This window comes from Ailuropoda melanoleuca, chromosome 14 (genome assembly GCF_002007445.2).
Source record: "Ailuropoda melanoleuca isolate Jingjing chromosome 14, ASM200744v2, whole genome shotgun sequence".
NCBI lineage: Eukaryota > Metazoa > Chordata > Mammalia > Carnivora > Ursidae > Ailuropoda > Ailuropoda melanoleuca.
Genome location: NC_048231.1, coordinates 4,449,106 through 4,463,692, shown reverse-complemented (window position 1 = coordinate 4,463,692; position 14,587 = coordinate 4,449,106). Strand labels below are relative to the sequence as shown.

General features: G+C 34.8%; 1 protein-coding gene across 1 annotated transcript in view; it reads right to left on the bottom strand.

Moving 5' to 3' along the window:
* Positions 1-14,587, bottom strand: part of HIF1A (hypoxia inducible factor 1 subunit alpha) — a 40,739-nt gene that overhangs the window by 15,125 nt on the left and 11,027 nt on the right. The window contains exons 2-6 of the mRNA XM_002913034.4: positions 5,134-5,324; positions 4,613-4,758; positions 4,445-4,529; positions 836-948; positions 47-249 (exon numbers count right to left, since the gene is read on the bottom strand). Of these exons, the coding sequence (XP_002913080.1) occupies positions 47-249; positions 836-948; positions 4,445-4,529; positions 4,613-4,758; positions 5,134-5,324 (738 nt within the window). The remainder of the gene's footprint in view (positions 1-46; positions 250-835; positions 949-4,444; positions 4,530-4,612; positions 4,759-5,133; positions 5,325-14,587) is intronic.

Here is a 14,587-nt window from a genome sequence, read left to right as displayed (position 1 = left end):
GGGACTAATTAAAATTTCAAATTATTGTATCTTACATATCATTTACCTTTCATCACAATAAGAAAATTTCATATCCAGACTGTGACGACTGAGAAAAGTCTTGCTGTCTAAAGGAATTTCAATATTTGATGGATGAGGAATGGGTTCACAAATCAGCACCAAGCACGTCATGGGTGGTTTCTTATACCCACACTGGGACTGGTTACTATTGGTATCGTAGACATGAATATGGCCTGTGCAGTGAAGTACCTGCGTACAAAGAAAACAAAGCAGTTCTTTAAAAAATATAAAATGCTAGTAAAAAAAATGCAGATAAACAGCTGAAGTGTGACATGGCAAGGAAGCTTTGATAAAATTTACTGTCATTAATGGATTAATCGTATCTTTGAAATCAATACATATTTCCATTGTAATACCACTCATGACTCAGGTACCATAAATTACTCTTTAAAAAATTTCCTTCAGACAAATCTGGGCTGATTTTTCATTCATCTAGTCATAGTGGCTGTTTTATTTATTATTTTGTTATTTCTTGCTTTGATGACTGTTTCAACACTGAGAAAGGAAATATAACAACAATAACTGAAAATTAAGCTCTATCAAAATGCAAACACTGGGTGGGTGGCAAAGCCAAATGATGAAGTTAGCCTGGTACACCAGTGTGACAATTCACATAATTTAAGTTCATGCCTCAAACTGACAAATTACTACTTTTGGATGGTAACTCTGCAAATGCCAATGAACAACTGTAAGTTTTCCCTCACAGTTCTAATGCTATCTTAAGTATTAGCAGTGTTGAGATGTACATCACGACTTACAAATCATTTTTACTTACTTTCCATGTTGCTGACTTTATGTTCATAGTTCTCCCCCGGCTAGTTAGGGTACACTTCATTCTGAGAAAAAAGCTTCGCTGTGTATTCTGCTCTTTACCCTTTTTCACAAGGCCTAATGAATGAAAGCATGAAATAAAATTATAAAAACATAATTAAACATTTAAATTTGTCACAGTAAGAGTAGCACCTAGATGCTATTTTCAATGAACAATTTCAAGTCTCAGCATGAACAGCGATTCACACTCCAACACGTCCAAGGGATCTAACATGCTTCAATCAGTAACTGGGGTTCACTACTCCAATGATTCCCTGGTTTCAGATAACAGTTAATCATTTCACATTCAGTGAAGTTGGCAAAATTACAAAGAAATATAAATGTGGTATAAATTTGCCTTATAATTGTGCTATCAGTTTATAAGCACACCCCCCAAAAAGAACTTCAAGCGAACTCCTCCAAACCTTTGCTAAATGTGTTAGCTCAATTTATAACTGAGCACTCCATGTATTTATAGAACTTTCAAAATAGCAACTTTCTTTTCGAAGCAATTAATATTTTTATATATTTGATTTTTCCTTAAAATCTTCCTGTAAAGTAAGCATGACATTATTTCTACTTTGTTACTAGAGGAAAAAACAAAACAAACAAAAATACTGAATGACTTTTCAAAGCAAAATTAGAGTGAAATAAATCCAGGTCTATTCACTCCAATTCCAAACCTTATAGAACAAAGAAACAGTGAAAAGGAAAAAAAATGAAAAGCACAGAGGTGGGGAATAAAGAACACATGTTCAGTGGAGAGTAGATAGTTCAGGTTGCTGCAATATGAAGTACATGCAGAAGAGTAATGAGACAGTTAGAAAGGGATGATTAGGGCTGTAACAATGGAGGGCTTTGGATGGCCTAATGAATTCAGCCTGGATTCATACAACATGGAGTTTCTAAAAAATTCTGAGATGGGAAGCACAATCAGGAACTTAAGGTACATTAATTTAGAAGCAATATACATGATGTATTAGAACTTAAATACAATGATGGTAATCAGGGGCTGAGCAGAAATGAAAAGAAGAGTGACAAAAGACACATGAAGAACTAGAATCTACAAAAACTTGAGAACTGACGGAAGTAGGTGGATAGGAGAGAAATTTAAAAAGAAAAAGTAGATCTGGAGATTTTAAGACCAGTATATTGAAAGATAAGTGCCAAGTAGAAAAGAAACACGATTTTTGTTTTTAAAGATTTTATTTACTTATTTGACAGAAAGAGACAGCACAAGCAGAGGGTGCAGCAGGCAGAGGGAAAAGGAGAAGCAGGCTCCCTGCTGAGGAGGGAGCCCAGTTCGGGGATCAATCCCAGGACTCCGGGGATCACGACCTGGGATGAAGGCAGATGCTTAACCGACTGACCCACCCATGTGCCCCAAAAAGAAACAAGATATTAAGTTTAAATTTAGGCTTGCTTAGCTAGAAATGCTGGACTCTTGAGGAAGAAGAGTTCGAGGAGAATGAGAAGAGTTCTAGTTCCATAATTGTGGAACTAGGCAAGTGGGCAGTCTTGGTGCTGATACAAATTATATGGGTTTACTCAAATAAATTAAATTGCCCTCCCTAGAAGTATTTGAGAATGGATTTTAGAAAGATGCCACGCGAACCATACTGGTCTCAGTGGCAGTACAGAGTTGGGTTGTGGTTGTGGTGCCAGCAGAGATCTACTTGTAAATTCTCTGTGGATTCTCAGTCCTTCATAATCTAAGCTTGAACTGTACTGATCTCTGGATACCCAAAGCCTTTGAATTGGGGCATGAAGATTAAGTTAAAAACCAAGGTACTAGCATTTTCCTAATGGGGGGGGAAAAAAAACATTTTAAAAGAACTAAATTTTCAGATCTCTAAAAATAAATCTTATTTTTAATGAACTCTAAGTCATCATTTTAGAATTTAAATGAAAAAATAATAGGACTATGTTGTATAAACACACCACTGGTTCTTAGCATATCACTGAAATGTGATGCAGTGCAGCAGCCCCCCTTTTCTAAAAGTGAAAAGGGCATTTTTTTTTTTCTCAACAAAATGTCAAACATTCATTACATTAGGAATGATTTTCAGTAAGTTCATGTGCTTTAAAAAACTATTTGTTTAAAAAACATAAAAATAGAAAAGGTTTGTTTAAAAATATACATCTAAACTATACTACGTAGAATATATTTGATTTAGAATAATGTATTATCATCATTACCAAATCAAAACAAAATTTCCTAATATCCATCCATTTATAGTCTAGCCCAAGGGAAGCACTGAACAGCCAGTACAAACCTCAGTCTAAACACTAGAAGTCCTATATTAAACTAATTGACAACCCACTTTGGTCCCTGTGTGAAGTGTATTTACTCTTCCTTTATACAAAATTCTAAAAATTATATATTTGCTTTCCAAGTTCACAGCAAACACAAAGTATGAAATTAGAAAACAGAAGAGGGCTCCTACTGGCAAGGCCAAAAGTGGCCACAGAAAGTAATGAGAGTTGGTGAACATGTAAGATCTCCAGAATACTAATGAGTGTAGACTCGAGCCCATCCACCTGAGCTTAACCTACACCCTGCCATTTACTAACCAAGTAATCTTGGGTAAGTTACTTAATAATTCTGTGCCTCAGTTTCCTCAGTAAAGTAGAAATAGTAACTTCACAGAGTGTTATGAGGAAAAAAGAAGTTAAAGCACATAACATGCAGAGAACAGTGTTCTGGCACAGAGTAATCTCTCGACAGAGGTTAACTATTATCATAAATGAAATGAGATGAAAAAAAAACCATAAAAATATTCAAGAAGTGCTATGAACTTGAGTTTAATACAGAAGCAAACAAATTGGAGAGCTACAGAGAACAACGACGAATTTTCATTGTGGTAACTTTATAAATTATCAGTACATTTTGTTTAACACGGCACAGGTGTGAACAGACTTTCTTTAGTTATAAAATTTTTGTAATTCAAGAGTACTTTCCAAAAATCTTAGAGACTTATTTGTAACAATTCATTCCTAAGAGTTAAGAGGTCTTAGCGGATCCTTTTTATTGTTGCTAATGTGGGGGAATCCACAATATATTACTTTGTAATTTTACTACATAGTCTCAAATAATTGTGAATATCCTGAGGTCAAACAAGCAGCTATTAGGCTTTTAAAAATCTGGTGAACTTTCTCTTTTCTTTATCTTGATCCTTTAGAAAGCCTGAACGCACACTGGTACCTCAAGTGTAATCACTATCTAAAATCTTATTATTTGATTATCCCCTGGCCTTAAAGTTGTATGTTATAAATTGACTTCTTTGTAGGTCCTGATTTTTATTTACCTTCCCATTTTATTTTATTTACTTTATTTCACTACACCTATATAATTATTCATGGAATTAGGTGGGCTTTAAAATTTTTTTTAGGTATTTTTATAAATTTCTAAAAAAATAGAATAATATAGATTTCACAAAGAACAGAGCAACATTTTATTAAACATGAAATGATGTTTTGAGCCTTAGGTTAATACAACAGCAAAATTTAAAAATTAGTATCTTATTATGTAAAACCACCTGTCATATTAAGTCAAACAGACTTTTCTTCTTACCATTTCTGTGTGTAAGCATTTCTCTCATTTCCTCATGGTCACATGGATGAGTAAAATCAAACACACTGTGTCCAGTTAGTTCAAACTGTAAACACATTTAAAAAATTAGATCTATACCATAAAATCATAAAAACATACAGAAGGGCTCTTAACATATGGGCATTTTACCTGCGTTAATCCCATGTATTTGTTCACATTATCAGAAATGTAAATCATGTCACCATCATCTGTGAGAACCATAACAAAACCATCCAGGGCTTTCAAATAAAAGCAATTCATCTGCGCCTTCATTTCATCTTCAATATCTAAATCACCTAAAAAGGGCACAAGAAAAGAAAAATAGTTAAAAGTTATACTTAAATGATAATATTTAGATATTTTTATAAATATCTGATATTTTATTTAAAAATTACAATTAGATTTACCCGCTGCTTTTAATGATTATTTAAAGTAACACAGCAAGCAAACCACTGAAAAGAGAAAGAAGGGTCATGTTATTAAAAGGAAAACAGGCAGGAGGGTGGGGTAAGAGAAGAGGGGGGGAAAGGCCAGTATCTTAAAAATTCCTTACTGAAGCTTTAAAAGCAAGTAATAAAAAATCACATTAAAGAAGGCCTGAGTATGACCACCTTCTAATTACTTCTGATTTCTAATTTTTAGGCCTTTTACACTTTTGTAAAACAACTCACCAGCATCCAGAAGTTTCCTTACACGCAAATAGCTGATGGTAAGCCTCATAACAGAAGCCTTATCGAGATGTGAGCTCACGTTATGGGGAAGTGGCAACTGATGAGCAAGCTCATAAAAAACTTCGGACTCTTTACTTCGCCGAGATCTAGCTGCATCTCTAGACTTTTCTTTTCGACGTTCAGAACTTATCCTATTTAACAAAAGAGGAAGAGGAGGAGAGAAAAAGAGAATTTATATAAGTTAGTTTGCCTTTGCTTGGATAACACATTTTTCTGCTTTTCATGGAACAATTTAAAGATGCCATGTGAATCAAATTATACAGAGATTTGTCTACTACATGAATGTATAAGTAAGAATGTAAAATACAGCTACACAAATATTTGGATTACTGAAGACATAAGGAACTCTCACAAGAAGTCCAAGATGAAGCTTTAAACCTTTCCAAAACAGGTATTTCCTCCCTGGAATATCAAATTGGAGAGGATGTTTTTGTTTTAGCCAAAATCTTAAAAGTAGCCTGTGTATCTAAGGCTGTACCCTTACAGCCATTCAGAAGTAGTCTCAACATAGAAAAATCACCACTAAGTCTAGAGAAACTAAGTTGTACATATTAACTTGAAAAACAGAAAGTTGTTAAGCAGGCAAACTACAAACTGCAGCTAAAACTGATTTTTGACTCAAGTTTCTTTTGACTCCAATATTTTCCCATCCTCTACCCTACCACATGAGCAATACTGACTGTAAGCTATATTTATATTACCCGCTATAATAAGCTACCATTTTCAGGTTGCTTCTTCCCTTAGCAGCCCCTAATCTATTACTGGCACAACAGGTATCAAAAAAAGGCAGGAGTATAGAAGAAAAAAAGATGTGGCACAACAGTAAGAATTGAAAGAAACAGGTTAATAAAGATTAATAAAGGTGTCAAAACAATGACACATCTTTAGGGAACTCTTCCAAGAATAAAGCCAGACAGAAAGATTTTCCAGGGCACACCAAGCAGAGACATTTTCCTCCGCTTAACTTTAGCAACATCTCCTCCTCCTGACCCAGCTGGAGGTAAACTAGGCTAAACGTGGTTCTGGTCTTAGTGTCTTCTTTAATAGCTACTGTTTATTAAAACCTACTATGTGTACCAGGTAACTAGTTTTCTCACACTGTAAATAGATTAAATACTATCCCTTTTTACAGAGGAGGTTATATATAGTAGGTTAAAAACAGCCATTTTGTAGCAGACAGGATTTGAACAGTTTTTTTTTTTACTGCTAAGTCTTTGTTTGCTCTTCCACAGTTGTTTTATCTTAAGAAAGAATGCTGTTTCTACCTCAAATACTCAGCTGCTCTCCTATGACCCTCAACCTAATTCTGTTAAGTCAATTATTTATTAAATGTTGAAAATAGCCATTACCACTTATTGAGCACTTAGCAAGCAGTATGGAAGGACTTTGCCAGCATTATTTCACTTAATCCTCCTTATATCCTATGAATAAAGTGTTATTATATCTAACTTACATCTCTCCTCCCTTCAAATTATCTGCAAAACTGCAAGGTTCAATCACAGAAGCAATATTCTCCAAAACAAAACAAACAAACAAACAAAAAAACCAAAAAACCAGGCAGGGTTCTCAGCACATGCTCCTACTATGTTGTATAACAAATGAATAACCTTTGTATTATATACTAATAATAATGTAATTTAAGCACTTAAGTTTGTGTGCTTATCTGACTTTTCTACATTAATAAGGAATGTGAATATTTTGTTAGTAACTGAACTTTGATACAAATTATTCAAATCAACCACCTAGATCAATTTAAGTTGAGTATCTTGAGATTTAAGGTGAGCTATTAAAAACTATTACTACTTATAACTAGTGATCTATTATAAATCAGGATTTTCTTAATGCTGTATAATTTTTAAAAACCATGAAAATAAATTAGACTGAGGCTACCATGAAAATTCAACAATATCAACAGTCTGCAACTTCATTTTTTATGTGCATTAGAACTACTTTATTGTTCTCATTAACTTTAAGTGAATGTTTTAAATTTGAACTTAGGAACAAAATGTACAATAATAAAAGTTTTCAAAATCTATTTTATACCTATACCACAGTTCCCAAGTATGGTGGGAGATATTGTGTGCCCCCCCTCTCCCGGCTCTAGCATCTAATTTTCCTCACTTTTTTCCCCTCTGAATTGGTGGGTGAGAGGAAGGGATGGTAGTGGGAATCAGATTCCTATCTGGTTCAAGTGAAACCACCAAAAAAAGTGTGATGACCAATGACCTCATGATAAACCTGAATATAAGTTCAAATACTACAGTCAGTCCAGGTGATCAGAATTTGATTAATCAGCAACTTTCGGGGCACCTGGGTGGCACAGTGGTTAAGCATCTGCCTTCGGCTCAGGGCGTGATCCCAGCGTTACGGGATCGAGCCCCACATCAGGCTCCTCCGCTATGAGCCTGCTTCTTCCTCTCCCACTCCCCCTGCTTGTGTTCCCTCTCTCGCTGGCTGTCTCTATCTCTGTTGAATAAATAAATAAATAAAATCTTTAAAAAAAAAATCAACTTTCATCAGACTTACTTGCCTTCTTCTCTTAATTACTCAACCACATTTAAGCGACCAAAAAATGACTACCCAAATGAAACACTTTGTAAAAAATTTAAATCCTTTTATTACCTGCTATATGCTTTTAAAGGGTATCTGATTTAGCTAACCATGGTGAATATCTCCATACGTTTAGAAATACTTGTATTGTCCCCAACTTTGAAGATAATAACTGTTAAAGATGTGGCAACTAAATTTGTAAGACAAATACATAAGAAATGTGAGCTTGGATAAAACATTTAAAGCATAACATACTTAAGTAGTGAAGACTAGGAGAAGAGTTTGAGCATGAGCCAGAATTCTGGAAGAGAAATAAGCCTCAATAAAACAGGTAATATGATACTTCGGGAGCTGACAAACCTAAATTAGATGAAAAAGTAATGAAAATCAGTATGTCTTCTATTATATAATCTATCTAGACATAAAGCAATCAGGGGACCTATAAAGAAGATTTAATATAGAAATTTATCTGATGTTCTCCACATGTGACTATGGGAGCTCTTAAAACATTGCTTAGCTTAAAGCTATAACTTCCAAAGTTCTTACGAGTTTCAGCATCTGAACTGACCAGCTTCTAGTCTACTCAGAGGAAGGCTCTTTTTATCAGGTCATACCCCACAGAATTGAACAACAAATTTCTGGTAGACCATGGCATGTAGGTCCCATAGAGATGAATCCTATACTATTTACTTACTACTTAGATTGCAAAATAAAAGGTTTGCAGACCAGAAGAAAACAGGCAGATTTTCTGCATGTAAGTAAGGTCACTGTATTTCTCTAAATTACCAATTCCATCTTTGTTGTTTTTATTAAGTACAGATCAAGTAAAGTTCTGCACTGACATGTTGGCATAAAGCGATATTTCACATCTGCTAATCATCATAGAAATCAGTTAAGAGTACAGTAAAAATTCTGTCTTTTGAACAGTTTGCTTACACATTTCTATGTTCTGGGACTACTGTTTGAGTAAAGTAGCAAAATAGCTTAATTTTGTGGTACTGTAGTTTTCACGCACTTATTTTACTATTCTTTAACATACAGTACTAGACAAGATGCTAACAATTGTATCTTAAAATTATTTTGTATAGGAAATATATTTAGGAAAATAATCTAGATCCACTATCACGAAGCCTCTTGTATACAAAGTTGAATAGCAATAGCCCTTTTACAGAGAATGCTTAGTATTCTTTAGATTAACAAAAACACAAAATTGGAGATATTTTAATTCATCTGTGTTGTCTAATTACACAGGAAAAGCCCGTTAGCATTCCCGATTGTGAATATATGTGACTTTAAGAACTGAAGTTAGGGGCCGGTTAGGTATCTAACTCTTGATTTCAGCTCAGGTCACGATCTCCGGGTCATGGGCTTGTGGAATTGAGCCCCATGTCGCCTCCACACTGAGTGCTTGTCTCTCTCCCACTGCTGCCCCTCTGCTAGCATACCTTCTCTCTCAAATAAATAAATAAATACTTACCAAAAAAAAAAAAAACCAAACCTGAAGTTAGAGTCAGACATTCAAAGTGTTAACAGCTGATTCATCCTATTTTTTTTAAGATTTTATTTATTTATTTGACAGAGACAGCCAGCGAGACAGAGAACACAAGCAGGGGGAGCGGGAGTGGAAGAAGCAGGCTCCTAGCGGAGGAGCCTGCTGGGATCACGCCCTGAGCCGAAGGCAGACGCTTAACGACTGTGCCACCCAGGCACCCCTGATCCATCCTATTTCTAATAAAGTTTACATTTAAAAAAAAAAAACAACTCTATTATTTAGCTGCTTTAAAAACTCTTTCTGGCCTTGAAGTTACAAGTTGTTTTCCACTCCAGTATTTCTACTACAGGACAGACCTTCTAAACTTAAATTCCATGATCTAAAGGATGTGGCATTTAAATCTACCTTTCCAAAAAGGTCTGTACCCATTTTTGTCTCTGCTAATTGATGAATGTGTTTATCTATTTCCCCACACACTCTGCAGTAATATATATTATGGATCTTCTTTATCTTTTTAATTTTTGTCAAGCTGATAGGTGAAAACTGTGAATCTCACTGTTTTAACTGCCCTGCACTTAAAGTTTCAGGACAGAGGAAATTTCCGTGTTCTTCAGTTGGCATTTTGGCCTGCAGCTTTAAATCCAAACTCCAAGGTACTTACTATGTACACAGTGGTATTCTAAACATTTCTCATCAATTAACTTATTTTTTATTATCACCATGTTACAGATAAGGAACCTGGTTAAATAACTTATCCAAGTTTACGGAATTAAATAAATGGCAGAGCCTATATTCAAACTCAAACCACTTAGCTCTAGAAACTATGCTGTTAACAGATTACAGTGCCTTTCAGAAATTCATTCTAATTACTAAGTATACATACATCGAGGCATTATAAAGTTCAAAATCTGTCTACTTCACATTTCCAAAGACATAAAGGAGAGGTGTAGGGGTTGGCTTTGGAATTTAGGACTTGTAAGCATTTGGAGGGACTCATGGCCAGGCTCTTTCCTGGAGTCTAATTCAAAAGCACCTTATTATAATGGCAATGCTCTGGGCTCCACTGTCCACCAGCTCTTCAAAGCAATACAACCTTTAATGGATACTGCCAACCACTAAGGGAAGAGAACCAGAAGACAGTAATTCAGTCTACCTCAATACTCCCACCAGACTTTAATTTGTACAGAGGACCTATTCAAACATCTCAGCTCACTACTGTTCGGGTTTTATTTTGTTCAACATCTGGATCCCCAAAGTAAAACCAATCTGCATGCTCACTTCAGACCTGACTAGGCATAAGCCAATTGCCAAGATACGGAATCACACAAAGTACCATAAGAGAAGAGATAAAGAGAATTTTCCCCTTCTAACATTTATTGAGCACTTATATGTCAGGCATTAGGTTAAACACTTTCATATAACTATATGAACTTAACTATAACTCTTTATAGAGAACAAAACACAAGATGGGAAGTGGCCTTCCTGAACCTCAAAATAACCTCCTACATTTAAGAAATAATTCATTAAATAAATATTTATTGAGCACCTAGAATGCACTGTGCCAGTTACAAGGAATGTAGTGATACACAGAAGAGCCTTCACGGAGCTCACACAGCCTCCCACATAGTCTACTGTAGAAATAGTTACCTAATGCCATATTCTCAAATGCTGGTCTAGGTGCATCATAATTACTTACAGACATTCAACATTTCAAATTTCTGGGCCCTGTCTTTGTAAATTCTGATTCAGCAGATCTGAAGCAGGGCCCAAAATTCTGGATTTTTAAAAACTCCCAAGATGCATATGATATACAGTGGGATTTGGGAACCACTGACCCAACTACTTCACTATTAACTCTGCATTAATTATGCTCTCAAATCACTACACAATCAACATCCCAAAATAAGAAATTGGATATTATGCCCTCCTCAAAATTCCATCAAATGTACACATGACAAAATCTATTTTCTAAGGAAACCCTCCCTTAGCTAGTTCCCTGTCCATCTCTTCATCCTCATTATTTCCTATATTCTTTGGCCACACTGCAGTTACTCAAAAGCATAGTATTTCATTCTTTCTGGCTCATTCTCTCTCTGCCCGAAGTACCCTTTCCAATAAGTGGCCTGCTATATTTATGTAAGAAACTTTCAACATTCAACTCCAGCATTACTTTGTTTCTCTTTTGTCTTCCAAAACTGTTCCTCTCCCCTAGATCTCACCATTCTGGTTATTTTGCTATATACACATGACCCTTGAACAATACAGATCTGAAATGTGTGGGTCCACTTATACATGGAATTTTTTGACAAACAATACAGTACTGTAAATGTTATTTTCTCTTCTTTAGATTTTCTTAATACCATTTTCTTTTCTCTAGCTTACTTTATTATAAGATTACAGTAAATAAAACATATACAAAATATGGGTTAATAGTTACCGGTAAGGCTTCCAGTCAATAGTAAGCTATTAGAAGTGAAGTTTTTTGAGGAAGACTATTTGTAGTTACATATTTGGGGAAGTCAAAACTTATACATGGATTTTTGACTGTGCAGGGAGTCAGAGCCCCTAACCACCTGCACTGTTCTAAGGGTCAACTGTATGTATCTTCTTCTAAAATCCTTCAAGCTTCTTGGAGGCAGAAAACTGCCTCATTCATCTTTGTATTTTTTTTTAATTTTTGAAAAAGATTTTGTTTATTCATTTGAGGGAAAAAGAGTGAGTGAGCACGAGCAGGGGAGAAGGACAGAGGGAGAGAGAGAAGCAGGCTTGATCCCAGGTCCCCACGATCATGACCTGAGCCGAAGGCAGACACTTAACCGACTGAGCCACCCAGGTACCCTTCATCTTTGTATTCTTAATAGAGATGTGTATAAGTTCTACTTGGCTTTAGTATTTGGCCTTAATCATCTATTTGACTTTGACTTAAGCCCACTGAAGGTTGATTGCCCCTTCAACATTTTTTTAGGATGCCTGAATTTGTGCTTCATCACTACAGATTGTGATAATTGAACAGCATAATAATATCAGTACTATAAACAAGGCATACTATTTTCATTTACTGTGATTACCTGGATATGCACTTTCAAATGTAAGTAAGCATTTAGTAAGCATCTAGTAAGCATACTAGATGTAAGTTAGAAAAAAGCTACTGATTAAAAAAAAAATCACCAAGCACTCGAACAGTGAAATGGCACCAATACTATCACCAAGGAGAACAGATGATTTTGCCAGAGAAGAGATCTGGAAGCACAGGGAGAAAGCAGAGAAACTAGGATACCAATTTATTGAAAAGAGGTGAAAGGTTTAAGATTATTTTCCCTTATCACTCTGATCTATATTCTAATGTCTTTTACTTTTTTGTCCTAAGTCAATGTGGACAGGAAAATGTATGAGTTGTAGTTAATGCAGTTAACCAATTAAATCAATACCTTTATGTCTCATAGCCCAGCGAAACAGAAGACTTGACTCTGTTTTCTACGATCTTTTTCAAGAAAGTGCTTAATTTTCATCGTAAGACATGCAAGTTCTCATTAGGTTGATTTCTAATCCTACTGGCTTTTTACAAGGGGAGGTTACCCTGAGAAAAGTATATTTATTACAGACCATGTTACTATTCCCATGGAGCTTATATTCTAGGACAAATATATCTTTATGTTTCTTGTCTTTATTCGATAGTAGTTACTAGGGTCAATCCCTAACTGACAAAACATTAGCCCTAGGAATAATCTTTCCATAAAATCAAATAACAAAACTTTGACAAGGCAAAATCTATGAAAATTAATCTGTGCTTACAGAAGATGTTATAATATAGCATTATGTGAAAAGAGGTTATACAACAAAATTTGAGCATGAATCCATTTGTGTAATACACGTGTATATATGTAAATAAATGTGTATATATGTACACGCATACAAATGTAACTTATAAGTGCACAGATAAAACCAGAAAGATACAATATACAGTTAGCAAAATTTACAAATATTAATAGCAGTTTCAAGATAGCAGGATCACAGAATATTTTATACTTTAAGAAAAATTAATCAGTGAACTGACACTATAATGCACCTGCATTTGTCAGAAAAATCCAAAAGAAGTAGTCATCCTACTTTTAAACTTGTTTTATAGTAAGATTAATTAGAAATGAGTTAAATGTTTCCTTCATTTTGGGAATGAAGCAGGAACAATCATATTTCTTTCCAGGAAGTGGAAAGGAGAGACCGAGTAAGCAGTATAATTCAGTATTTTAAGTTTCTCATTCTAATTATTGGCTTTTGAAAATTTAGCATTGCATAGTTAATTTGAAATTCCAAAATCAACTGAAAATTTTTCTAAAGAAAAATATTCAGAATATATGTACTTATTTTATTTTTGAAAGCAACTTAAATTTCTTTGTTTAGGTGTTTACTATCTTACTAGCTTGGCAATATCTTGTAAATATCCACAATTAGAGAAAAGATGTATTATTCCCCTTCCAATAACCTCACGAATTAAATACCCCACTTTCTAATGCTGCAGTAAAATAAGGAAGAAATAATCACTGTTTTAAATTCAGGGTACATTCTGAAAATAAAATCTGTATCACATCTGAGGTAGCATTATGTGGAAATGTTCTATTTATACATTAAATAAATTTATTAATCAGCTAACAGATTTATATTTATTGGCAATATTGTGTATTAAAATTCTGCCTGTAAAAAGAATATGCTTTTGTTTTTAGATTATTAACTAGTGATTTAAATAAATTCTCTCCTGGTTCAGAATTGGTATTGAGCCTCTCAAAAAAATCTTTGATCCCTAATATATATAAAGTAGTAGATAAATAATACCAAAAATGTGTATGCGAAGCTGTTACTCTAAGATGGAGGTTCTCTAATTTTAGCTTGTACCACAGTCACCTGGAGGGATTCTGCAAACTGATTACTGGGCCTTACCCAGAGTTTCTGATTCAGGAGGGCTGGATGGGGCCTGAGAATCTCCATATCTAACAAGTCAGCAGGGAAGTACCAATGATGCCGGTCTAGAGAACACTTTGAGCCCCTCTAATCTAAGAAAACACTTCATGTGTCTTTCAAAAATACCCAGAGGAGTAAAAGACTGTTCAACACCCAAAAATGGTTTAATACTTTCTCTTAAAAAATCTGCCCAAATGCTTTACATACACAGGAAACATGTCCAACCTCTTAGACATTAACACTGCCACATACTTAGGAACACAAAAACTACAAAATACACTAAGGACTTTGACTAGATTAGTCATGGGTTGACCTGTGGTATACATCACAATCACCAGTGGAATTTTTCCTAGATATCTGTGCCTAAATCCCAACCCTGGAAATTCAAATTGTAGACTT